We start from the raw sequence: 27,698 nt of genomic DNA on the forward strand, positions 1-27,698 counted from the left end.
AAACTTTACTACCGATGCTGAGGATCACCTAAAGAATAAAGATGTGACACAGCAAAGTAACGTTTAACCAAAATACTCCTAATAGAAACATTTATTAATTTTCAGCCCGAATGCTGTCTGTGTGAGGTCAGTGATTTTTCTCTAAAACAGCAGTGGGACCGACTGTTCAGGTGAGAATTGTATTCATTACGAGGCATCCATGAATCCATACTGCACTCCAAAGACGCCTGGCACGCCGCTCATTCGCCAGGTGCGATTATAGCAATCTGTATAATGATGATTATCGTCTGCACATCGTCCTGTGTTAGCAGCTGATAACGTTCCCTATGGGCGCAGAATGACTAATAATGCAGGATTCTGGCCAGCCGATTGGATACATGCATTACAGCCGCATGTTGGCTGTGCGTCCATAAGAAATGCACCATTAACCGCATTTTTTTTCCAACTTTTTATTTTACACTTTTGGTCGTGGCTTTTTTGTGGGTTTCTAGTCCCCCAAATAAAGCTTGTTCTAGGTGTGTATTTATATGGTTCCCAATAGTAATCTTTAAGAAATACATTGTACAAAAAAAGCATTAAGATCATGGTGCCAGAAGAGAAAGTGTAAAAAAAAAAATAGTGTGAGAAAGGGTTTACGTGACCATTATTGTGTCTATTTAGAAATAGATCTTGTGCGATACAATCTCAGAATCCCATGTAGTACAACTTCTTTCATTAGCTGACTGGCACCCATAGTGGAAAAAAGATACCAAAACTGTCAAATACAAGCAAAACCAAAATATATCAATGTTTTACCATACATGTAAAGTGGCATAGAAAGTCTGTCTCCAGGTTTTTGCAACCGAATCGGAGGGCACCATAATGAGACCCTGATACAGGGATGTGTCACTTATTGGGCTGCTTACTGTAGTATTGATAATAAAAAAGGAATGTTATCAATAGAATATGATCACTAGAGGACTAGGAAACATACTGCCATATAGCCATCCATATTCATGCGCTCTGTCTATCCTATCACCAAGCCTTACCCAATGATCAGCAGTTTATGCCTATGCACAGTATATATAGCAGACTGCCAATCAGTGGTGTGGACAGGGATATACAGAGGTCAGCTTTTAGAGAACTGCTGCAGATAAAACAAGTGTTTATCAAGACTACAGCAAATAGCCCAGTAAGTGTTACATCCCTAGAATCAGGGTCTCTCTCCCTACATGATGTTGGTCTCCGATCCCAAAACACCTGGGGACAGATTCTCTTTTAAAAGAAAGCCAGCCAGCAATAGTGGCAAAAAAAATTAGGAAATCCAATTGCAAAAAAATGTTTTAGGACAAGATACAAGTATTTACTCATGGAAGCATGTTGTCGTACATGTAGTATATTTTACCTTTATGCCCTGTGTGAGCAGTAATGTAGAAAACATTAAAAACCCAACCATTTAGTGTCATCTTCAGGAAGACGTTTATGAGTGATGAAGAAAGGTCTGTGCTTCTGCAATGCTCTCATGTCACGTTTATATATACTTTCTGGCAACATCTAAACATGCCATTACACTTAGCAACTGCATGAGGTCCCACGCTACTTTCACAATAGAGGATTTTGTGATAAAGTCACCAAATAGTCCATGTCAATAGAATGCCCGTATCTGCGGATCAACTAGGCCTTGGTGAGACTGATGGAAAGGGAGGTTGGTTATCGGAGCTTCTTTAAGGTTGTATTCACACCACCGTAGAGAACCATGTTTATGATCCAAACAGCCTGCAAGGAAGAAAAGAGGAGAATTAATACATTCATTTATTCTCATACACGCAATACAATGCATTAATGTCACCCGTGGCTTACTACCCGGCTGCGTCGCCAGGATTTGAAGGATATGGGCGCCTTCAGGGCCATTTTATTTCCCACTTACAGATCTGTAGTTTTGGGTGAAAGTGATTTTTTTGCAACTGGGTTTAATTCCAAATGCTGCCAATATTGCACCCATACCGACACTGTGCTGTTTACTGCTGACTGGCTTTTCTGAGAATCTGGCAGCGAGCGTTTCTAACAGTTATCTTCCTTCCTTTTAGCTGGGTTCTGGCTACAAAATTCTGCTCAACTTTCTTGTGCTCAAAAGTCAGCTGAAAGGAGCTCCGAAAACAGAATTTAACCAATAAACACTCTCCCATCAGAATGAGCTCACTGACAGATTCTCTGCTAACTCATGTCTGTAACGCGCAAAAACTGTGCAACACAAAGGCAGAATGTGCAAAGTTTATAGGAAATTGTTAATAAAACACAATTGCAAAAATGATTCTTAGGCCGGGGTCACACTTGCGAGTGCAATGCGAGAAACTTGCACGAGTCTCTCGCATCAATACTCGGCACTCGGGACCGGAGCGTTCAGCTGCATAGAAATACCTGCAGGGGTTGGCCACCGCTGAGGGAATTTTACACAGCTAGGTTTCGGCTTTGCTTGCCGAATTAGAACAGGACGTATGCAGAGTCTAACGTACTGGAGGCATGGATCCATTTTTAAAAATGATATACATTGGAGGAAATAATTATTTGATCCCTTGCTGATTTTGTAAGTTTGCCCACTGACAAAGACATGAACAGTCTAAAATTTTAAGGGTAGGTTAATTTTAACAGTGATAGAATATCAAAATTAGAATCCTGAAAATCACATTGTATAAATTATATAAATTTATTTGCATTTTGCAGTGAGAAATAAGTATTTGATCCCCTACCAACCATTAAGAGTTCTGGCTCCTACAGGCCAGTTAGACGCTCCTAATCAACTTGTTACCTGCATTAAAGACAGCTGTCTTACATTGTCACCTTTATAAAAGACTCCTGTCTACAGACTCAATCAGGCAGACTCTAACCTCTACAACACGGGCAATAACAAAGAGCTTTATAAGAATGTCAGAGACAAGATCATAGACCTGCACAAAGCTGGAATGGGCTACAAAACCATAAGTAAGACGCTGGGTGAGAAGGAGACAACTGCTGGTGGAATAGTAAGAAAATGGAAGAAATACAAATGACTGTCAATCGACATCAATCTGGGGCACCATGCAAAATCTCACCTCGTGGGGTATCCCTGATAATGAAGAAGGTGAGAGATCAGCCTAAAACTACATGGGGGAACTTGTTAAATGATCTCAAGGCAGCTGGGACCACAGTCACTAAGAAAACCATTTGTAACACATTACGCCGTAAAGGTTTAAAATCCTGCAGTGCCCGCAAGGTCCCCCTGCTCAAGAAGGCACATGTGCAAGCCCGTCTGAAGTTTGCCAATGAACACTTGGATGATTTTGAGTGATTGGAAGAAGGTGCTGTGGTCAGATGAGACAAAAGTTGAGGTCTTTGGCATTAACTCAACTCCCCATGTTTGGAAGAAGAGAAATACTGCCTGTGACCCAAAGAACACAGTCCCCACTGTCAATCATGGAGGTGGAAACATTATGTTTTGTGGGTGTTTCTCTACTAAGGCCGCATGACTACTTCACCGCATCAATGGGAGAATGGATGGAGCCATGTACCGTAAAATCCTGAGTGATCACCTCCGCCAGGACATTAAAAATGGGTCGTGGCTGGGTCTTCCAGCAAGACAATGACAGAAAACATACAGCCAAGTCAACAAAGGAGTGGCTCAAAAAGAAGCACATTAAGGTCATAGAGTGGCCTGGTAGTCTCCAGACCTTAATCCCATAGAAAACCTATGGAGGGAGTTGAAGCTCCAAGTTGCCAAGTGACAGCCTCAAAATCTTAATGATTTAGAGATGATCTGCAAAGAGGAGTGGACCAAAATTCCTCCTGACATGTATGCAAACCTCATCATCAACTACAAAAAACATCTGACTACTGTGCTTGCCAACAAGGGTTTTGCCACCAAGTATGAAGTTTTGTTTGCCAGAGCGATCAAATACTTATTTGTCACTGAAAAATGCAAATACATTTATATAATTTATACAATGTGATTTTCTGGATTTTATTTTTGATATTCTATTTCTTAATGTTAAAATTAACCTACCCTTAAAATTACAGACTGTTCATGTCTTTATCAGTGGGCAAACTTACAAAATCAGCAAGGGATCAAATACATTAAATACAGTGGGGGAACTAAGTATCAGTCAAACTCCATGGGTCACTAGGGTGTGTCAAAAGGATGTGGGAACATGGCCCAAGTTGAAACCATATTTGTTACAAAATGCATATGATCTAAATGAGCATTATAATGCACATCTGGATTCCTGTCGGACATACTGTGGATTTTACCTTTTTGTAGCAACTCCATATAAAACATTGAAAAATATTCTATATAGTTGTACCCTAACCTGGTTTCTTTTCCCAAGAACCCTGGAGCCCTCGAGAATACCCCAGTTCATCACCGTGTTAGCCTGTTGTCAGTACCATGCCAGACAGCATATGATGTGAATGTACCAATCTATAAAGTCCCAATTCTCCTCCTTTCGGTAGGGTCACACGGCTCTTTTCTCTCCATCTGATTATTCTGATCAGAATTCTCCCTCCTCAGATCATCCTTGGGTGTCAGCCAAGTGCAGTCCCATACACTTGCATTGTCAATTTTGATCAGAAACTCAGATAAAAATATATAAAATAATCGGACAGGTGTCCGATTATTCCCTCGGACATGACATGTGCACAACCCCATAGCACTCGTACTCATGACATTCTGTGAAAACCACGAATAGCACTGGTCCAAGATAACTGGTGGTGTGCAGGTGCCCTTCCAAAGAGAAATTCAACATGAGAAATCTTTATGATCTCATGGACATTGTAACATGAAACGCAGGCTTGTGCCAGGAGACAGAGCCGGTTACAATGCCCAGCAACAATGTACCTGATGGGCACGCCGCTGCTACACTGCAGCATAATGCAGAGAAATTGGAAGGTACTGTAAGAAAGCTGGAAATACAGCACCACTTGGGCTGGCTGGTAACTTGCTGGTCACAATACCACCCCATTCGGCTGCACTATGTTGCGTTGCGATTTTTGGCTGCCTGATCATTGTTGCGGCCAAAGGCGCTGTTTGGCCCCAGCCTAAATTGTAATCAGAAATTAATTTATAAAATTGTTACAGTAAAGAAATTCCTTATAAACTGTTGGAAAAAATCCCCTCTACTCACACAATCATACAAAACATCATAAATATGTTCCACATGGCAATAAAAATTCGGAAGTAGCGTAAACTGAGGAGAAATTCTCGAATATTGTCACCTGAAAAAAACAAACAAAACATTAGTAGTGTGAAGTGACGAACATATGTAGGCTACTGCAAGTGTATATACAAAACATGCCAAAGTCAGAATTAGTGCGACTCCTGGGACCCCCACCGATCCCGAGAATGGGTCTTTGCAGGGCTCCATCAGATTGCACCATCAACGCATGTATTCTCTATTGGACTGCCAGCAATAGCTATATCCAGCAGTCCCATGGAAAATGAATGGAGCACTGGTACATGTGTCAGGCACCAGCTCCATGCAGCTCCCGCTCTCAGATTCCTATTGATAGAAGATCAGGTCTAAAAATGGGAATACCCCTTTTAAATTAGTCCAACCCCATGGAGTAAATCTCATTTTACTAATCCCTACCAGTTCTGTATCAATTTTTTTTTTTTTTTAAAAAGCAAGAAAATCAAGCTTTTGCCATAAGTATGAACCATTGGATCAAAGTCCTGCAAAAGCAGTGCCAAAGCCATAACCCCACAGCTCCGGTATTTCAGGCACATGGTGAGGTTTCCATCCAAGCATGACGGAAGGCTGTAGAGCTCCCGCCATACATACGGTGCAGGGCACAGATATGCTGTTTTACCACTCACCAAATGTGCCAAAGATAGGAACACGGGCAGATCAGAGAAGTAACGTTGCCGCCCCTCACCAGCCGGCTGCGGATATCTTCCCAATAGGATTACGTTAAGCATGCTTACATGTCATCTGTGAACATCCACTTAATGCGCAAATGAAAACTCATTTATAAACACATACATAATGTGGGAGAGCTCAGAGTCAGGAAGGCATAATGTGAGAATCCCTGTGGAGTAATCAATCATTGCTTCATTATTAGAGGATTTATTGATGATCAGTATACCTACATGTAAGACCACTGACAAAATGGCAATCGCCTTGGAACTGTACATTATCAGTCTAAAATAATTATTGGTTGTACAGGAGGTCTAGAAGAGTAAGGAGTACAAATGCTTCTAACTAAATTACAATATCATCAAAAAGTTTATTTCAGTTCTCCAATACAATAAGTGAATCTCATATTGTATAGACTCATTACAGAGTGATCTATTTCATGTGTTTATTTCTCTTAATGTTGAGGATTATAACTTACAGCCAATGAAAAGCCAAAAGTCATTATTTCAGTAAATTGGAATAACAAAAACACGCGCATAGGCTTCCTAAGGAAGACTGCTGACTTGACAGATGTCCAGAAGCCAGTCATTGACACACTCCACAAGAAGGGTAAGCCGTGAAAGGTCGTTAATAAAGAAGCTGGCTGTTCACAGAGTGCTGTATCCAAGCATATTAATAGAAAGTTGAGTGGAAGGAAAAAGTGTGGTAGAAAAAGGTGCACAAGCAAATGGGATAACCGCAGCCCTGAAAGGATTGTTAAGAAAAGGCCATTCAAAAATTTGGGGGAGATTCACAAGGAGTGGACTGCTGCTGGAGTCATTGCTTCAAGAGCCACCACACACAGACGTATCCAGGACATGGGCTACAAGTGTCACATTCCTTGTGTCAAGCCACTCATGACCAATAGACCACGCCAGAAGTGTCTTAGCTGGGCCAAGGAGAAAAAGAACTGGACTGTTGCTCAGTGGTCCAAGGTGTTGTGTTCAGATGAAAGTAAATTTTGCATTTCATTTGGAAATCAAGGTCCCAGAGTCTGGAGGAAGAGTGGAGAGGCCACAATCCAAGCTGCTTGAGGTCTAGTGTGAAGTTTCCACAATCAGTGATGGTTTGGGGAGCCATGTCATCTGCTGCTGGTGTAGGTCCACTGTGTTTTATCAAGACCAAAGTCAGCGCAACCGACTACCAGGAAATTTTAGAGCACTTCATGCTTCCCCCGGCCGACAAGCTTTTTAGAGATGGAAATGTCATCAGCACCTGTCCACACTGCCAAAAGTACCAATACCTGGTTTACAAACAACAGTATCACTGTGCTTCATTGGCCAGCAAAACTCATCTGACCTTAAGCGTATGTGCACACGTCAGGATTTCTTGCAGAAATTTTCCCTGACAAAAAACGGACATTTCTGCCAGAAATCCGTATGCGTTTTTTTCATGCGTTTTTTGTGCGTTTTTCCCAAATGCATAGATTAGCAGGAAAAATACAAAAAATCCGCAAAATTAATGAACATGCTGCTTTTTTTTACCGCGATGTGTTTTTTCACGGAAAAAAACGCATCATGTGCACAAAACATGCAGAATGCATTCTAAATGATAGGATGCATAATGTATGCGTTTTTAATGAGTTTTTATAGCATTTTTTTCGCGAAAAAACCTGAACGTGTGCACACAGCCTAACACCATAGAGAATCTATCTATCTATGACCAAACCGCTGCACGACCAGCTCTACCCTCACCTACTGTATCCTCACCCATCCCTTGTAGATTGTGAGCCCTCGCGGGCAGGGTCCTCTCTCCTTCTGTACCAGTTGTGACTTGTATTGTTCAAGATTACTGTACTTGTTTTTATTATGTATACCCCTCCTCACATGTAAAGGGCCATGGAATAAATGGCGCTATAATAATAAATAATAATAATAAATAATAATCTATGGGGTATTGTCAAGAGGAAGATGAGACACCAGACCCAACAATGCAGACGAGCTGAAGGCTGCTATCAAAGCCACCTGGGCTTCCATAACACCTCAGCAGTGCCACAGGCTGGTCGCCTCCATGCCACGCCACATTGATGGAGTAATTGATGCAAAAGGAGCCCCGACCAAGTATGGAGTGCATTTACTGAACATACATTTCAGTAGGCCAACATTTCAGATTTTAAAATCATGTTTCACGCTGGTGTTATAAAGTATTCTAATTTACTGAGATAATGACTTTTGGCTTTTTATTAGCTGTAAGCCATAATCATCAACATTAACAGAAATAAACACTTGAAATAGATCACTCTGTCTGTAATGACTCTATAGAATATATGAGATTCACTTTTTGTATTGAAGAACTGAAATTAACTTTTTGATGATATTCTAATTTAGTGAGAAGCACTTGTGTGTGATCAGAAAAATCACCTAGGGGGTTTATGTTCAATATATTTTTTGCAAATGTTGGATTTTTTTTATTAGCATATCACCCTCTACTTGGACAGAGGCTGCATGACAGTTAACAAGAGCGCTTTCTTGCCATCCTCTGGCCTGCGGAAAGGTCATTGTGAAGGAGCAGGGTCAGCTGTGGTATAACCTATTGTTAGTGATGATCCTGTGTTATCAGCTGTTTGTAGAGAGGTCACCTGTCACTATAATCCTGTCGTCTTCATAATAAGACAGCTGAAGAAGATTCTGGACACAACAGAGCGTTTTGTGACACACACTGGGGAAAATAAGTACCGTATGTAATACACTGCCAATGTTGCAAGTTTTCCTACCTACAAAGAATGAAGAGGTCTAAACCCTTCAGGTTTTCAGACAAATTGAATGACAAATGATTATATCTTCCATAGGATGAACTTCAACAATTGTCCTGGCTGAACCTGCCAAACTGGTGTTATGCAAGATCTATGAGGACATATCCGAAACTACAGGTAGATGTAGGATTCTCCTGTCCTGTGTGTACGGCAAAGCTATAAACAGAAAGAAATGCACATAAACTACGTAAGGCTATTAAAATCCCTTTAACGACATATGACGTACCCTATCTACCATGTGTTTTCTCCCTGCCTTCGATGCGGGCTTGCAACTTTCACAGCAGATAAGGGCTGAAGAATTCACCTATCATTTGCCTAGAACAGCCACGGGTGGACCATGATTTCTGCAATATTCAGCAATGGCGTTGCTGTATATAGTATAAGCTATAAGACAATAGCAGGTTCAAGTTCCCTCAGGGGACTAACAAATGCTGTTAAAAAAGATTATATATATTATATATATATTTATATGCAAATATATACCGTATATACTCGAGTATAAGCCGAGATTTTCTGCACATTTCTTTAGGCTGAAAGTGCCCCTCTCGGCTTATACTCGAGTCACCCCCACCGGTCTGTCTCCCCAGTACATCTCTCTGTCATATCATACTCACCCTCCCGATGCGGTCTGCACGTCCCTGCTTCTCTGATGGTCTCTCCGGCACAGGCAGCTTGTTCCTGTGTTCAGAGGTCACGTGGTACCGCTCATTAAAGTAATGAATATGTACATGACTCCACTCCCATAGGTGTTGAGGAGATATTCATTACTTTAATGAGCGGTGCCAGTGACCGCTGAACACAGGAACAAGCTGCTGGCGCTGGAGAGACCATCGCATCGGAGAAGTAGGGATGTGCAGACCGTGCTGGGAGGACGAGTATGACGGGGGAGGGTGAGCAGTGCTATATTCACCTGTCCCCGTTCCACCGCCTTCCACATCCTCTGGCTGTGACGTTCAGGTCAGAGGGCGCAATGACATGTTTAGTGTGCGCCCTCTGCCTGAACAGTCACTGCAGAGACCCAGAAGACACAGTGGCGCATGGTGGTGGATTGGGGAGAGGTGAATATCTCAAGTGCCGGTGTCCCCGCCTGCTCAGGACAAGAGGTGAGTATGTCTTTTTTTTTTTAATCGCAGCAGCATTATATGGGGCAAATGTTTCTATGGAGCATCTTATGGGGCCATAATCAACCTTTATGCAGCATTATATGGAGCAAATGTTTCCATGGAGAATCTTATGGGGCCAGAATCTACCTTTAAGCAGCATTGTATTGGGCAAATGTTTCTATGAAGTATCTTATGGGGCCAAGATCAACCTTTGTGCAGCATTATATGGGCCATATTTTTGTATGGAGCATGTTATGGGGCCCAACATAAACTTTATGAGCATTATATGGGGTGTATTTTGTATGGAGCATTATATGGGGCATATTTTGTATGGAGCATCTTATGGGGTCCATCATAAACTATATGGAGCATTATATGGGGTGTATTTTGTATGGAGCATTATATGGGGCTCCTGATTCAATATGGATATTCAGAAACACTTACGGTATCCTACTGATGTCTCAATTAATTTTACTTTTATTGGTATCTATTTTTATTTTTGATATATACCGGTAGCTGCTGCATTTCCCACCCTAGGCTTATACTCGAGTCATCAAGTTTTCTCAGTTTTTTGTGGCAAAATTAGAGGTCTCGGCTTATACTCGGGTCGGCTTATACTCTAGTGTATACGGTAATATATGTGTTTAAATCACCCACCTTTTAAACTATTAAAAAGACAAAAAAAATTACACATATTTGGTATCACTGCATTCATAAAAGTCTGATCTATCAAAATATAAGAAATTAATCTGATCTGTAAAAGGTTTAATGAGGAAAAAAAAGCCAGAATAGCAGATTTTGAGCCATTACAATAACAGAAAAAAATGCAACAACAGGCGATAAAAAAATTATATGTACCCCAAAATGAATAAGAATATCAGCTCGGGGCGCAAAAAAAAGCAAGCCCTCACACAGCCCCATATCCCAAAAACTGAAAACGTTATTGCTTTTAAATAATATATATATACAGTTGTGCTCAAAAGTTTACATACCCCAGCAGAATTTTTTTCTTTCTTGGCCTTTGTCAGAGAATATCAATTCCTTGGATATCTTTTTGTATCCATTTCCGGGTTTATACAGTTTAACTACCTTTTCCTGTAGATCCGTTGACAATTCTTTTGCTTTCCCCATGATTCACAATCCAGAAATGTCAGTGGCTGGATAAAAGATGCAAGAGTCTGTCTGGATCCCAGAAACTCACTCAGCTTTTATGCACACACACTGATTACAAGAAAACAGGTCACAGGTGAGGCTGTTACCTTTAGTAGGCATTCAAAACCATTTGTGTTAAGTTCAGGCCAAAATCACCAGGGTATGTAAACTTTTGATCAGGGTCATTTGGATGTTTTGGGTTGTCATTATGACTTAAAAAGAGAAAACACAGTAGTTTGACAATAAATGGCTTCACCCAACCACTAACCACGAGTGGAGAAAAAGATGTTATCATTCATATTTTCTGAAAAAAGGCCAAGAAAGCAAAAATTCTGTTGGGGTATGTAAACTTTTGAGCACAACTGTATATATTACAAATTTCAGATTTTTTTTCACCAATTAAATGCAATCTGTCAGGTCCCCCGTGCCCCCAGCAGTTGTGTCTGTATATGTATTACATATACTAGAGTATAAGCCGACCCGAGTATAAGCCGAGGCACCTACTTTTGCCACGGAAACCTGGGTAAAGGTACCGTCACACTAAGCGACGCTGCAGCGATACCGACAACGATCCGGATCGCTGCAGCGTCGCTGTTTGGTCGCTGGAGAGCTGTCACACAGACAGCTCTCCAGCGACCAACAATCCCGAGGTCCCCGGTAACCAGGGTAAACATCGGGTTACTAAGCGCAGGGCCGCGCTTAGTAACCCGATGTTTACCCTGGTTACCATTGTTAAAGTAAAAAAACAACCACTACATACTTACCTACCGCTGTCTGTCCCCGGCGCTGTGCTTCTCTGCTCTGGCTGTGAGCGCCGGGCAGCCGGAAAGCAGAGCGGTGACGTCACCGCTCTGCTTTCCACAGCCAGAGCAGAGAAGCACAGCGCCGGGGACAGACAGCGGTAGGTAAGTATGTAGTGGTTGTTTTTTTTTACTTTAACGATGGTAACCAGGGTAAACATCGGGTTACTAAGCGCGGCCCTGCGCTTAGTAACCCGATGTTTACCCTGGTTACCAGCGAAGACATCGCTGAATCGGTGTCACACACGCCGATTCAGCGATGTCAGCGGGAGATCCAGCGACGAAACAAAGTTCTGGACTTTCTTCCCCGACCAGCGATATCACAGCAGGGGCCTGATTGCTGCTGCGTGTCAAACTGAACGATATCGCTAGCCAGGACGCTGCAACGTCACGGATCGCTAGCGATATCGTCTAGTGTGACGGTACCTTAAGCTTATTGACTCGAGTATAAGCCGGGTATGCTTTGTCCCCTCATCCCTGTCCTGCTATGCATGGCTCCCACTTCCCTGTCCTGGTATGAATGCCTCCCCATCCCTGTCTGCATGCCTCCCCTTCCCTGTCCTTTCATGAATGCCTCCCCTGTCCCTGTCATTGTATGCATGCCTCCCCATCCCTGCATGCCTTCCCTGGTATGAATGCCTCCTAATCCCTGCCCCTGTATGCATGCCTTCCCTGTTCCATCCCTGTATGCATGCCTCCCCCTTTCCGTCCCTGTATGCATGCCTTCCCCGTTCCGTCCCTGTATGCATGCCTCCCCCGTTCAGTCCCTGTATGCATGCCTCCCCCGTTCAGTCCCTGTATACATGCCTCCCCCGTTCAGTCCCTGTATACATGCCTTCCCCGTTCAGTCCCTGTATGCATGCCTCCCCCGTTCAGTCCCTGTATGCATGCCTCCCCCGTTCAGTCCATGTATGCATGCCTCCCCCATTCCGTCCCTGTATGCATGCATCCCCAGTTCCTTCCCTGTTTGCACGCCTCCTTTTTTCCCCCTATTCCTGTGTGCATGTTTCCTTTTGAAAAAAAAACAAAAATCATACTCGCCTATCTGTGCGCTCTCGGTGCTGGCACTGCATCTCGTTCCGGCCACCGGCGCCTGCCTCCAGCTCTTCCTGCGGAGCGATCACATGGTACCGCTCATTAAGGTAATGAATATGTGCTCCACGCCTATGGAAGTGGAGACGCGTCCATATTCATTACCTTAATGAGCGGTACCCCGTGATCGCTAGGCAGGAAGAGCTGCAGGCAGGCGCCGGAACAAAATGCAGTGCCAGCACTGACGGCGCGCAGGTAGGTGAGTATAATGTGTGCGCCGGCTCCTGCTGCTCAACTCCCCCACCGGCTTTCTGGACCGTGACTCGTGTATAACCCGAGGGGGCGTTTTCTACAAAAAAAGTATATATATGTGTGTGTGTGTGTGTGTGTGTATATATATGTGTGTGTGTGTGTGTGTGTGTGTGCGCACCACAGTGCGCACACACATACCCTGTCTAATAGTCCCCATATTACAGTACACACACAAACAGAGCTTCATAAAAAGTATTTCTAAAGTCCATTTATGATATGTACATGAAGCCTTTGACTAATTGAAGGGGTGTTGGTGTCGGCCCATTTAGCATGTTAGCACACTCCTGCGGGCGTGATAACATGGCTTACAAGCATTGGCAACATCGCCAGTACTATAGAAATTTTGCACATGCGCACGCTTGGTGGTTCTGAGGGCATGGGGGACCAGACAAGATTCCCTTTAATTAAAACAAAAACTATACATGTTTAGTGGCAGTGTAATCCAACTGACCTTCAGAATCATATTGCCAAGTCAGTTTTACCATAAAATGCTGTAAATAAACATTTGCGGAACTGCACTTCTTTTGCCATTTCGCCACACTTTAAATGTTTTCCCGCTTTCTTGAACATCACATGATAAAATGAACGGTGTAATTTCAAAGTACAATTTGTCCTGTGAAAAACAAGTCCTCATACAGCTGTATAGATGAAAATTAATAAATATAAAAAAAATGTTATGCCTGTTGGAATAAAGGGGAGGAAAAAAAATGTAAAATCGCCAGGTCCTGGTTAATAGGTCAGTAGCTTGGAAATCAAGACAATATAGGAAAAATGAGAGACACTCCTGTACTCAAACTTATATACTCACCAAGAGCGCTGTCAAGACCGCGTATACCCAACTGTGCACAGAAATGGAATCAGTCAGTAAATTATGTGCTGACTCTCAGGGTTAAACAAAAATAACCCACGCTATTAAAAAATGCTGGATTTATAAGGCAGCTTTCAAGCTTTCTCTTTATCGGTTTCAATTTTTATATTTTTCTAAACCTTTTGGCTATGTGCGTATGTTTAGGATTTCTTGTAGAAATTTCCTGAGCAAAACAGTACATTTTCTGCAAGAAATCCGCATGCGTTTTTTGCGTGTTTTTACCTCGTTTTTGGTGCGTTTTTTTTGCAGATTTTTCCAGAGGTTCCCAATGCAATATTATAGTGGGAAATCCGCAAAAAATCCGCAAAATTAATGAACATGCTGCGTTTAACGCGATGTGTTTTTTTCGTGGAAAAAAAAACGCATCATGTGCACAAAAATTGCGGAATGCATTCTAAATGATGGGATGCATAATGTATGGGTTTTTTTTGCGTTTTATAGCGAAAAAAAAACGCGAAAAATCTGCAACATGTGCACACAGCCTAAACCTTCTTGAGAGTCAGCACACAATTTACTAGATTGGAAAATCGTAGAAAGTTCCAAGAAAACCCCATATCGATCAATGTAGAAGGGCATACAATCATAAACAAGTCTTCCTGCGTATACTTGGTGCCTACTGGGCAATGCTTGTTCACTGGGTGAGGAGATTCTTCAAGCATAACCGTCACTTTAATTTGTATTTCATAAATCAATGGTACACATGGAAATATGCAACTTTGTAATATATCTTATGAGAAAGATTTGCTTCTCTCTCTGCCAGGACTGATCAGTCATTATGAAAATTCGGAACCCTGAGGTAAAATGTGTATTCAGTGAGATAGGAGCTGCTACTGATGAGATTCTGAGTAGATGGAAGGGAGGAGGGCGGAGCTCTGCCTCTAGCTCCTCCCATCTACATAGAAACGTATGTGTAAGGTCATGTAAACATCATCGATCTTGGCAGCACATCAGCCTGTGTAAACAGGGCATATACTTCCAAGAACAGGATGTTCTACTCCTACAGAACAATCATCTAACCAAGCCAAAAAAAGACTTGTTTACCAGTCGCGAGCAAGCTGCCTGGTTGGCCCCAAGTCCTGGAAATTTTTGTGGCCGCTCCCTAGGCTTGCAGAAAAGTGTCCGAACACTCTCTCTACAGTTGTGGTCTCCAACCTCTCCAAAAAGTTCAAAAAGTATATGTTTTTTTACTGTATGGAAAACAATAAGGGGCCCATTATTCTGCATGGAGGACCATGCGGAGCCCATTATTCTGCATGGAGGACCATGCAGGGCCCATTATTCTGCATGGAGGACCATGCGGGGCCCATTATTCGGCATGGAGGCCATGCGGGGCCCATTATTCGGCATGGAGGACCATGCGGGGCCCATTATTCGGCATGGAGGACCATGCGGGGCCCATTATTCTGCATGGAGGACCATGCGGGGCCCATTATTCTGCATGGAGGACCATGCGGGGCCCATTATTCGGCACGGAGGACCATGCGGGGCCCATTATTCGGCACGGAGGATCATGCGGGGCCCATTATTCGGCACGGAGGACCATGCGGGGCCCATTATTCGGCATGGAGGACCATGCGGGGCCCATTATTCGGCATGGAGGACCATGCGGGGCCCATTATTCGGCATGGAGGACCATGCGGGGCCCATTATTCTGCATGGAGGACCATGCGGGGCCCATTATTCTGCATGGAGGACCATGCGGGCCCATTATCTGGCATGGAGGACTATGCGGGGCCCATTATTTGGCATGGAGGATCATGCGGGGCCCATTATTCGGCATGGAGGACCATGTGGGGCCCATTATTTGGCATGGAGGACCATGTGGGAACCATTACTGTGTCTAGGGCAGTGTGGGGATCACAGTTGGGCTGTCGTACTGTGTTGGAGTCACCATACTTTGCTGGGAGAGTTTAGGGTGGTATAGTAGGGTTCATCATACCTTTCCAATACTTGGTTCATGGGACAGCCCCCTTAAGCTTGTTTCCATATGAAAAGGTTTACGTAGTATACAGCACAGCCACGTACTATATTGCCCAGCCACGTAGTATACAGCACAGAGCCACGTAGTATACAGCAGCCACGTAGTATATTGCCCAGCCACGTAGTATACAGCACAGAGCCACGTAGTATACAGCAGCCACGTAGTATATTGCCCAGCCACGTAGTATACAGCACAGAGCCACGTAGTATACAGCACAGACATGTAGTATATTGTCCAGCCACGTATGTAACAGGTTAAAAAATACAAAATAAACATACTCACCTTCTGAAGGGCCCTTGTAGTCCTGTTGTAGTCCTGTCGCCTGTGTGCGGTGCACGCGGCAGCTTCCGGTCCCAGGGTTGGTATGAGCGCAGGACCTGTGATGACGTCGCGGTCACATGACCGTGATGTCATGGCAGGTCCTTCTTGCATAGCATCCTTAGCACCGGAACCTGCCACTTGCAGTGCAGAGGACAGGACGCGACATCGGAGGGTGAGAATAACGTTTTTTTATTATTATTATTATTAGTAGTAGTAATATTAGATCTTTTTACTATTGATGCTGCATATGCATCATCAATAGTAAAAAGTTGGTCACACAGGGTTAATAGCTGCGTAACCGGAGTGCGTTACACCGCGCTCTGGTAAGGTAACGCTGGCATTAACCCTGTGTGAGGGCTGACTGGATGACTGGGAGTATGGAGCGGGCACTGACTGCGGGGAGGAAGGAGCGGCCATATTGCTGCCGGACTGTGGCCGTCGCTGATTGGTCGTGGCAATGGTTGTGGGCGTTTTGCCACGACCAATCAGCGACTTGGATTCCATGACCGACAGAGGCCGCGACCAATGAATATCCGTGACAGAAGGACAGACAGAAAGACGGAAGTGAGCCTTAGACAATTATATAGTAGATTTCATTATAAGGAAAAACTTCCTCAATTGTAGACATTTTAACAAATATCGAGGTGTGCCCACGACTTTTCCTAAGTTTTTAATTCTGGCCCCCTGTGTATCCGAGTTTGACATCCTTATGTTAGAGAATGCTCAGCATTTTATAGTTTTACAGCAACTAGGTAGTAACAAAACGCAGAGCTCTATTATAGGGGAACTTGGAATCTTTCTTTATATATTAAAAGGAACGTATCATCAAATATTACCTATTTCTTAAATCATTTTGTGTATTGGGTATGTGCACAAGGTGCGGATTCCATTGCCTATTTTTCTGCGCGGATTCTGTAGAATGACCTGCGTTTTACCTGAAGATTCCTTGCGGATTTTGTGCGGTTTTTATGGCGGATTCCACCTGCGGTTTTACACCTGCGGATTCGAATTATGGAACAGGTGTAAAACGCTGCTGAATCTGCGGAAAATAAACTGCAGCGATTCTGCACGGTATTTTCCGCAGCATGTGCACTGCGGATTTGGTTTTCCATAGGTTTACATGGTACTGTACAACGCATGGAAAACTGCTGCAATTTTTTTTTTTACCATATCACACAAAGGAAAAAAAAAAAAAAATTATATATACTTGCAATATTCACATTAACCACTGGGGATATTTTCAAATCAATGACTTTTCAGCAGTCTCATTTTCTTCACAGGCAGGTTTACAATGACAGCTAGCACCTCTATACAGAGGATCCACCAATCCCAATAGGTGATGTCACAGCGGACCCTGCACAAGGACCTTTCACGTGCGGATTACAAGCGAAAATAATGAGATTGGGTCAGAGTCAGTTCATTGTGGCTAACGTACATGTGGATCTCCTGAAACAACTTCTTCTGATGACACATTTCCTTTAATGGTGGCTTCCAGAGGGTCCCAGCAGTCTAGTGCCAGGATAAGTGCATAGCAGCACTTTCTACTACTACTAAGACCATGGTAGAATGATCTGAGGACCTTCCCACCACGCGTGGTGCTCCTCGTGTATGTATGGCTTTGTAGCTGCACGCTCATCACTCATTTTTAGGCTGACTGGACAAATTTGGCTCACAGCACCAAACAAATGATTAGATTTTCTTCTTTCCGTTAGCATTCACTGTGTAGAACATTTTTGGAAACTTGTACACACCTGTAGTTGCTTCTGAGGGATCATCTCCAAATCCCTGGGAGTCTTTCTTCTTTCTGTGATCAAAAAAGGTGAAAACATTGTGTGAACAAGTAATAAAAGTTCTATCATTTATGGGAAATCCTCAACCTTCATGGTTAATGTGCTGCTGTGTACCAATGTGACCAGCCATGTGACACGCATGGTGACTTATGCGCACAATATGTCCATGCTGCATGTTAATATGGCCCATTGTGAGAGGCACGTTGCTGGGAATATGACATGCAAGTCACAAACTAGCCATACTTGATGAAATGAAAGGATTCTAGTAGTGGGGTATATGAGAAGAGATCAGTCTTATTGGATTTGACAAGATTTCTCCACTCACTGCAGCTTGTGTGCGCCATGTGCTTCCTATGCCATATGAAGCTTAACCCCTTCACGCCGCAGCCCTTTTTCGCTTTTGCGGTTCTGTTTTTTCGCTCCCCTTCTTCCCAGAGCCATAACTTTTTTATTTTTCCGTCAATATGGCCATTGGAGGGCTTATTTTTTGTGGGACGAGTTGCACTTTTGAATGACATCATTGGTTTACCATGTCGTGTACTGGTATTGGTTTTACCATACTGTTTACTCAAAAGTGGGAAAAAAAATTCCACGTGCAGTGAAATTGCAAAAAAAAGTGCAATTCTACAACTTTTGGGGGGATTTTTTTTTACCATGTTCACCAAATGCTAAAACTGACCTGCCATTATGATTCCCAGATCATTACGAGTTCATAGACACCAAACATGTACAGGTTCTTTATCTAAGTGGTGAAAAAGAATTCCAATGTTTGTTAAAAAAAAAAAAAAAAAAATTGCGTAATTTTCCGAGAACCGTAGCGTTTACATTTTTTGTGCTCTGGAGTCGGGTGAGGGCTTAATTTTTGCGTGCGGAGTTGATGTTTCTAATTATACCATTTTGGTGCAGATACGTTCTTTTGATCGCCCGTTATTGCATTTTAATGCAATGTTGCGGCGACCAAAAACAAATTTAATTCTGGAGCTTTGACTTTTTTCTTGCTACGCCGTTTAGCGATCAGACTAATTATTTTTTTATATTGATAGATCGGGTGATTCTAAACGCGGTGATACCAAATATGTCTATGTTTGATTTTTTTCTTGTTTTATTTTGAATGGGGCGAAAGAGGGGTGATTTGAACTTTTATATTTTTAAAAACCTTTATTTTTTCTTTTTTTTTTTTACTTTTGCCATGCTTCAATAGCCTTCACTGTAGACTAGAAGCTGGCACCACTCGATCGGCTCTGCTACATACAGATGATTATCAGATCACCTGGATATAGCAGAATTGCTGACTTGCTATGAGCGCCAACCACCAGGCGGCATTGACAACCAGGAAAGCTCTGGTTGTCATGCCAACGACACCCGCGATCACGTGACGGGTGTCATCAGTTTGGCGGATATCCGGCCCAATGGCCGGAAGTGAGAGTTACATGGTGCTGTCAAACTCTTGACGGCGGGTAGACGACAGGTTAATAACCGCAGCTGTTCTGGGCACATTTCAGTGGTTCAAAACAGCTGACATGTCCCGGGAAAGATGTAGGCTCACCGCTGGAGCCCATATCAAAGGAAGGGGGGCGGGGGGGGGGGGACATGACTAGTACTGTGCATGTTGTGAAGGGGTTAAAGACATATTTCTATCGGAAACACTTATGGTATATTGACAGTACATAACAGTATATGTAAATGTCTGATGGGAGGAAGAGTCGTGTCAAAGTTTCTATCCTCTTAATATATTGCAAGCATCATATTATACAGCACTGTGTACTTGCATTTGCTCATTTTGCCTTTCTACACAGCTAATTCTTCTGTTTTCCATTAGGTCTATGACATCATGTGATTAATAACTGATGAGCTGAATCCTTCTAAGCTCTATGCAGAAACAGGAGGTCAATTTTCCCCTGTATGACTCATCAGTCACTGCAAAAGTCTCTGGCAGGGGAAGGAGCAGCTGGGTCAGGAGTTAGGCTGCCGTCACACTCGCAGTATTTGGTCAGTATTTTACATCAGTATTTGTAGCCAAAACCAGGAGTGGGTGATAAATGCAGAAGTGGTGAATATGTTTCTATTATACTTTTCCTCTATTTGTTCCACTCCTGGTTTTGGCTTACAAATACTGATGTAAAATACTGACCAAATACTGATAGTGTGACCGCAGCCTTAGAGGGGAATGATGGAATGATGATTTATCACTTACTGGGCTGCTTGCTGCAGTATTGATAGAGTCACTATTTATTTTACTGCAGCTCTAGCATGTCTTTGAATGTTTTTGCTATATATGAAGCCAATCACATCACTTATTAGCAGCCATCTGTGTACACTGTACATAGGCAGAAAGCTGCCAATCAGTAGTGAAGACATGGTTATATAAAGGGCTACATGGCAGCAGGTTACTTACTCCTCCAGGTGATCATCTCCTGCTCGTAACTGATTTTATCAAAACTACAGCAAGTAGCTCAGTAAGTCACACACTGCTGGAATCAAGGTCTCTGTCTCTACAGTATGCTCCTCTCAAATTAGGTGGCAAAAACCTCTTGCCAGATTGAAGTCCGCCAACATGAGGGCTTCAGTGACGGTTGGTGCCACACGAGCCAGTACTGCAGGCTGTGCACCCTTGCGTTATACTTATGCAATTATTGTTCAGTAAAACATGTTTTTAATGAGAGCACTTTAGACAATCGGCTTTACTTTGATCACATTTTTATGACTTTCCACAGTATAGTTTTGTTACACAAAAAATTGTGTATTTCCAGCTATGTACTATCGTATTCATCAATCACTGCTAGGAGAACGTTGCCCCCAATAGCAACACCCCCTGACTGTTCTCCGGCACAGGAGAATATCGTGGAATTGGACAAATGGAGACCACACCGACCGCAACCAATATTGAGGCCAAAACGGATTATGCTAAACCCCCCACTATTCTAGTGTTGGCCCTGCACTCCTGGGGGGAGACAATAACTTTATACCTATGCACGTTACCCTGGCCGATTCTCTGTGATGAGAACTCACAATTTGAAGTTCAGCACCGCTCCAGCATTCACCAACAAGGTCCTGTAATAGAGGAATGACAAAAGGAGAGATTACTACAGTAAAGACCAGTACTATAATAATAATAATACACGTAGTGAAGGTTTACAAACATACAAGTCATGCTTTATCTCAAGACTTCTGCCTTAGGGAACTCGGTGACATCAGAAAATGACCTATTGTTTTGTAGCCCTCTATCAGATGATATAAGGCAGTCCGTTTCTTTATGACTCCAGAATAAAAAAAAAATTACATTTCGAAGTTGTGGCTGGAAGAGCATTGGGGTGTGATGGTGCACTTACAGCGTCTCCGCTTGTACCATATTTCCTACCTGGCAACACTCACTCCTGGATGATTGACAGGTCGTCTGCGCTGGTCCACTGGTCACACACCTGTCAATCAGCCGGGGCAGAGAGAGGAAATATTAACTACCGAGACTTGTACTCCCAGGGAAAAAAACAAAAAACACCATGTCCCAGGACAGAAATGGGGACTCCGGTTAGGAAAACGTAATAAGCTTTATAAAATACAGTTCAGAAAAACAACGGGCATAATCAATCCCAGCAATACAGGCACAAAATGGTTTAAGATTGGCGGGTGAGCAGTGCTGTGTACCTCAATAGTATAAGGCATAATAGGTCATCTCAAAAAGAAATGCATTATATAGAAATATATATAATAGCATGGGTAGAAGTGTTCAAAATGAAGCATATGTTTGGTGGATGATCATTCCATCTCTCACAATATACCAATTTTTACCGGATAATCTTGTATGGGATATTTATTAGCATATTTGCACAAATAAGTTTTCGATTTAATATTAGCAAACTCAGATTTATACACATTCTATTGTTATATATGTGTGTGCAAAAATATATATATATCATGTACAAATTATGCCTAATAATTTTGGGGCTCCCACAACTGCTCACCCCCAATCTTAAACCATCTTGTGTCTGTATTGCTGGGGTTATTAATACCCGTTGTTTTTATGAGCTGTATTTAATAAAGCTCATTAGGGCTTAATAATTGGAAGTGCCATTTATGCCTTGGAACACTGCGTTTTTGGTTTTCCTTCCATAGGACATCTAGCTGAGGCCGAGCAGCTTTCGTGCATCGTCACTCCTCGCTGCACTTTCAGAATGAGATTTAGTGCTGCTGGTGCCTCGGTTTGGGGTCATAAAGGATCTCACTGGCATCTATTTTTAAAGGGCTACACAGTCTGGCCCCCTTCCATGTTTCCAGTTTGTGTGAGATATAATTTTATTTTTCATGGATGCGGCACATACCCATTATATCCCATGCTGCTATGCACGTCTCCATGTTTTTCCGGCAGCACGGATGGCAAGGACCAATACAAATATATGGATCCGTGAAAAAAGAACATACAGCACACGGAGTGCATCTGTGTGCTGTACGTGTTTAACATTGCAAAGGATAGGAGAAGCTTTGGAATTTATTTCCTTAAAGTGAACCTGTCACGAGGATTGGCCAATAAGAGATACGCCATCACGTTTCAGGGCTGATATACAGCATTCTATAATGCTATATGTCTGCCCCAACCCGACCTGTAAGAGAAGAAAGGACCTTTTTTTATACTCACCCAGGGAGGTCGGGTCTGTTGGGCGTCACAGGTCTTGGTCCGGTGCCTCCCATCTTCTTGTGATGCCGCCCTCCTTCTTGTTGCTTCCTGTGGATGACGCGTTCCTATGCCATTCCCCCAGTCTCCCCGGCATAGCGCCAGGAAAGGTCAAAGAGCAGAGACGTCAGGGCAGATAAGTACACCAGCGCAGGCGCGTGATCCCAGAGAGACTGGATGAGGTAGGGAAGCATCATCCACATGTTAGAATGCTGTATATCAGCCCTGAAAGGTGATGGCTGTATCACTTATCGGCCAAACCTGGTGACAGCTTCCCTTCGACCACACTAGGAAACCACTGATGGTAAACATTGATGGCGCCGGTACCGGTTTTTCAAGTATGTGTTTAAACACGGATGTGTGTAGGCGGCCTTATACAAATGTTTTGGCTGGCTAAACTTTCTGATAGGTTCCCATTAAATCAGGATTTTGTGGTTCATGTTTAAAGTAGTTGTCTAGGTTTGGCACATAAATCTTCAGTCACTAAGCGACTGCAGACTTGTGACTCCTCATATCACGCACAGCAATTTATAGCGATATGTATACTCCTGGCCACATTCCTACTAGACATGCGAGGGCTCGCTCAATACAAGGCTGCACACTTCTAGTCGGAATGTGCCCGGAAGGATGCATATCGCATACTTACCGTCCCATGACCACACAATCTCATCGTCAGCGCCAGAGAATCCTGACAGTGTGAGAATTCACAAGTCTGCCAAACCCGTTTAATGTTTTGGACAACTTTTTGATACCACAATCCTTATTAAAAAAAATAAAATAAATTAGAAATTTTCACATTGGCCACTAGAGCTTTTTTAAATTTATACTTCCTGTCCTTTCAGGAAGCAGACAGGATTTCAGTGACGGGTAATACCGCTACACATAGCTCCACGCCTTCACAATCATCTGTGCACACGCTTATAAGATGCTCAGCACAAAAGACCCGACCAGGATCTGACTATTGTGGCTAATGCACATGTGTTAAATCCTGAAACTACAAGCAGTTAGAGTCTAACAATGCCCCGGTGGAAAAGAATTGTGTGATTTCTATTTTTAATAAAGATTGTGATATGGAAGGGAAAAAAATGCCCAAAATGTTGTTTTTAAACGTCAGAGTTCCCTGAACAAAATAAAAATATAGTCATCTCCAGCACCAATGCTGTTCCAGTGATTGTTATATCACTGACTGCGGCGCTCATGTAACTGGATAATATCACGCGAGGGAGACCAGGCATCTCTGCTCATACAAAGGCTCATTCAACGTCTCTGCACTTTCAGGCGATATTCACACGTTGCGTTTTTTTGATGCGTTTTTTATGCAAAATTTTCAGCTGAGTTTCACAGTACCAGCAAAGTCTGAGATTTCAGAAATCTCATGCACACACTGGCTCTAGTAGTTTACGTAATACCTTGTTTTCAGGAGTTTCACCCATTAAAAGCAATGAGCAGTGCAAAAAAAACAAACTGAAAAACCGCAGGCATCAGGTTTTGCTGTGTTTTTGGTGCCAAAACTTGATGAAGTAGAATCAGATTATTTTTTTTATGCACTGAACCTTATCAGCATGCACAAGAGACAAATGAGCCATGACAAAAATGCAGCAAAACCCGCTTTTTTGAGGCAAATTTCTTACTGCCAAAAGAGCAGGTTTTGCCTGAGGTAAAAAAAAAACAAAAAAACCACACACATGAAAATCGCAACGTGTGAACATAGCCTCACAATTACAAGGGGACCTGACATGAGATTCTTTGTCTAAACCCCCGGCAGCATAAATCAGAGTCTAGCTTCCTGACTGGAGCCACAGTAGGTGTGTTTCCTTTAACCCCTTCATGACCCAGCCTATTTTGACCTTAAAGACCTTGCCGTTTTTTGCAATTCTGACCAGTGTCCCTTTATGAGGTAATAACTCAGGAACGCTTCAACGGATCCTAGCGGTTCTGAGATTGTTTTTCCGTGACATATTGGACTTCATGTTAGTGGTAAATTTAGGTCAATAAATTCTGCGTTTATTTGTGATAAAAACGGAAATTTGGCGAAAATTTTGAAAATTTCGCAATTTTCACATTTTGAATTTTTATTCTGTTAAACCAGAGAGATATGTGACACAAAATAGTTAATAAATAACATTTCCCACATGTTTACTTTACATCAGCACAATTTTGGAAACAACATTTTTTTTTGTTAGGAAGTTATAAGGGTTAAAATTTGACCAGCGATTTGTCATTTTTACAACGAAATTTACAAAACCATTTTTTTAGGGACCACCTCACATTTGAAGTCAGTTTGAGGGGTCTATATGGCTGAAAATACCCAAAAGTGACACCATTCTAAAAACTGCACCCCTCAAGGTACTCAAAACCACATTCAAGAAGTTTATTAACCCTTCAGGTGCTTCACAGCAGCAGAAGCAACATGGAAGAAAAAAATGAACATTTAACTTTTTAGTCACAAAAATTATCTTTTAGCAACAATTTTTTTATTTTCCCAATGGTAAAAGGAGAAACTGAACCACGAAAGTTGTTGTGCAATTTGTCCTGAGTACGCTGATACCTCATATGTGGGGGTAAACCACTGTTTGGGCGGACGGCAGGGCTTGGAAGGGAAGGAGCGCCATTTGACTTTTTGAATCAAAAATTGGCTCCACTCTTTAGCGGACACCATGTCACGTTTGGAGAGCCCCCGTGTGCCTAAAAATTGGAGCTCCCCCACAAGTGACCCCATTTTGGAAACTAGACGCCCCAAGGAACTTATCTAGATGCATAGTGAGCACTTTGAACCCCCAGGTGCTTCACAAATTGATCCGTAAAAATGAAAAAGTACTTTTTTTTCACAAAAAAATTCTTTTAGCCTCAATTTTTTCATTTTCACATGGGCAACAGGATAAAATGGATCCTAAAATGTGTTGGGCAATTTCTCCTGAGTACGCCGATACCTCATATGTGGGGGTAAACCACTGTTTGGGCACATGGTAAGGCTCGGAAGGGAAGGAGCGCCATTTGACTTTTTGAATGAAAAATTATTTCCATCGTTAGCGGACACCATGTCGCGTTTGGATAGCTCCTGTGTGCCTAAACATTGGCGCTCCCCCACAAGTGACCCCATTTTGGAAACTAGACCCCCCAAGGAACTTATTTAGATGCCTAGTGAGCACTTTAAACCCTCAGGTGCTTCACAAATTGATCTGTAAAAATGAAAAAGTACTTTTTTTTCACAAAAAAATTCTTTTCGCCTCAATTTTTTCATTTTCACATGGGCAGTAGGATAAAATGGATCATAAAATTTGTTGGGCAATTTCTCCCGAGTACGTCGATACCTCATATGTGGGGGTAAACCACTGTTTGGGCACTCGGCAGGGCTCGGAAGGGAAGGCGCGCCATTTGACTTTTTGAATGGAAAATTAGCTCCAATTGTTAGCGGACACCATGTCGCGTTTGGAGAGCCCCTGTGTGCCTAAACATTGAAGCTCCCCCACAAGTGACCCCATTTTGGAAACTAGACCCCCCAAGGAACTTATCTAGATGCATATTGAGCACTTTAAACCCCAAGGTGCTTCACAGAAGTTTATAACGCAGAGCCATGAAAATAAAAAATAATTTTTCTTTCCTCAAAAATGATTTTTTAACCTGGAATTTCCTATTTTGCCAAGGATAATAGGAGAAATTAGACCCCAAATATTGTTGTCCAGTTTGTCCTGAGTACGCTGATACCCCATATGTGGGGGTAAACCACTGTTTGGGCGCACGGCAGGGCTCGGAAGGGATGGCACGCCATTTGGCTTTTTAAATGGAAAATTAGCTCCAATCATTAGCGGACACCATGTCACGTTTGGAGAGCCCCTGTGTGCCTAAACATTGGAGATCCCCAAGAAATGACACCATTTTGGAAACTAGACCCCCAAAGGAACTAATCTAGATGTGTGGTGAGGACTTTGAACCCCCAAGTGCTTCACAGAAGTTTATAACGCAGAGCCATGAAAATAAAAAAAAAAAAATTATTTTCTCAAAAATGATCTTTTAGCCTGCAATTTTTTATTTTCCCAAGGGTAACAGGAGAAATTTGACCCCAAAAGTTGTTGTCCAGTTTCTCCTGAGTACGCTGATACCCCATATGTGGGGGTAAATCACTGTTTGGGCACATGCCGGGGCTCGGAAGTGAAGTAGTGACGTTTTGAAATGCAGACTTTGATGGAATGCTCTGTGGGCGTCACGTTGCGTTTGCAGAGCCCCTGATGTGGCTTAACAGTAGAAACCCCCCACAAGTGAACCCATTTTGGAAACTAGACCCCCAAAGGAACTTATCTAGATGTGTGGTGAGCACTTTCAACCCCCAAGTGCTTCATAGAAGTTTATAATGCAGAGCCGTAAAAATAATAAATACGTTTTCTTTCCTCAAAAATAATTATTTAGCCCAGAATTTTTTATTTTCCCAAGGGTTACAGGAGAAATTGGACCCCAAAAGTTGTTGTCCAGTTTCTCCTGAGTACGCTGACACCCCATGAGTGGGGGTAAACCACTGTTTGGGCACACGTCGGGGCTCAGAAGGGAAGTAGTGACTTTTGAAATGCAGACTTTGATGGAATGGTCTGCGGGTGTCACGTTGCGTTTGCAGAGCCCCTGGTGTGCCTAAACAGTAGAAACCCCCACAAGTGACCCCATTTTAGAAACTAGACCCCCCAAGGAACTTATCTAGATATGTGGTGAGCACTTTGAACCCCCAAATGCTTCACAGACGTTTACAACGCAGAGCCGTGAAAATAAAAAATCATTTTTCTTTCCTCAAAAATTATGTTTTAGCAAGCATTTTTTTAGATTCCCAAGGGTTACAGGAGAAATTGGACCCCAGTAATTGTTGCGCAGTTTGTCCTGAGTATGCTGGTACCCCATATGTGGGGGTAAACCACTGTTTGGGCACACGTCAGGGCTCGGAAGTGAGGGAGCACCATTTGACTTTTTGAATACGAGATTGGCTGGAATCAATGGTGGCGCCATGTTGCGTTTGGAGACCCCTGATGTGCCTAAAC

The 27,698-nt window shown here is 42.8% G+C and overlaps 1 protein-coding gene across 2 annotated transcripts in view; it reads right to left on the bottom strand.

Moving 5' to 3' along the window:
• Positions 1-605: 605 nt before the first annotated feature.
• Positions 606-27,698, bottom strand: part of SMIM7 (small integral membrane protein 7) — a 32,722-nt gene continuing 5,629 nt past the window's right edge. The window contains exons 2-5 of one of the 2 annotated variants that reach the window (XM_069767746.1): positions 21,024-21,065; positions 17,976-18,028; positions 5,133-5,223; positions 606-1,755 (exon numbers count right to left, since the gene is read on the bottom strand). In XM_069767746.1, the coding sequence (XP_069623847.1) occupies positions 1,740-1,755; positions 5,133-5,223; positions 17,976-18,028; positions 21,024-21,065 (202 nt within the window). In that variant the 3' untranslated portion in view covers positions 606-1,739. The remainder of the gene's footprint in view (positions 1,756-5,132; positions 5,224-17,975; positions 18,029-21,023; positions 21,066-27,698) is intronic. The other variant, XM_069767745.1, reaches the window with a different exon arrangement.

The sequence above is a fragment of the Ranitomeya imitator genome, chromosome 1 (genome assembly GCF_032444005.1).
Source record: "Ranitomeya imitator isolate aRanImi1 chromosome 1, aRanImi1.pri, whole genome shotgun sequence".
In the NCBI taxonomy this organism is placed as follows: Eukaryota; Metazoa; Chordata; class Amphibia; order Anura; family Dendrobatidae; genus Ranitomeya; species Ranitomeya imitator.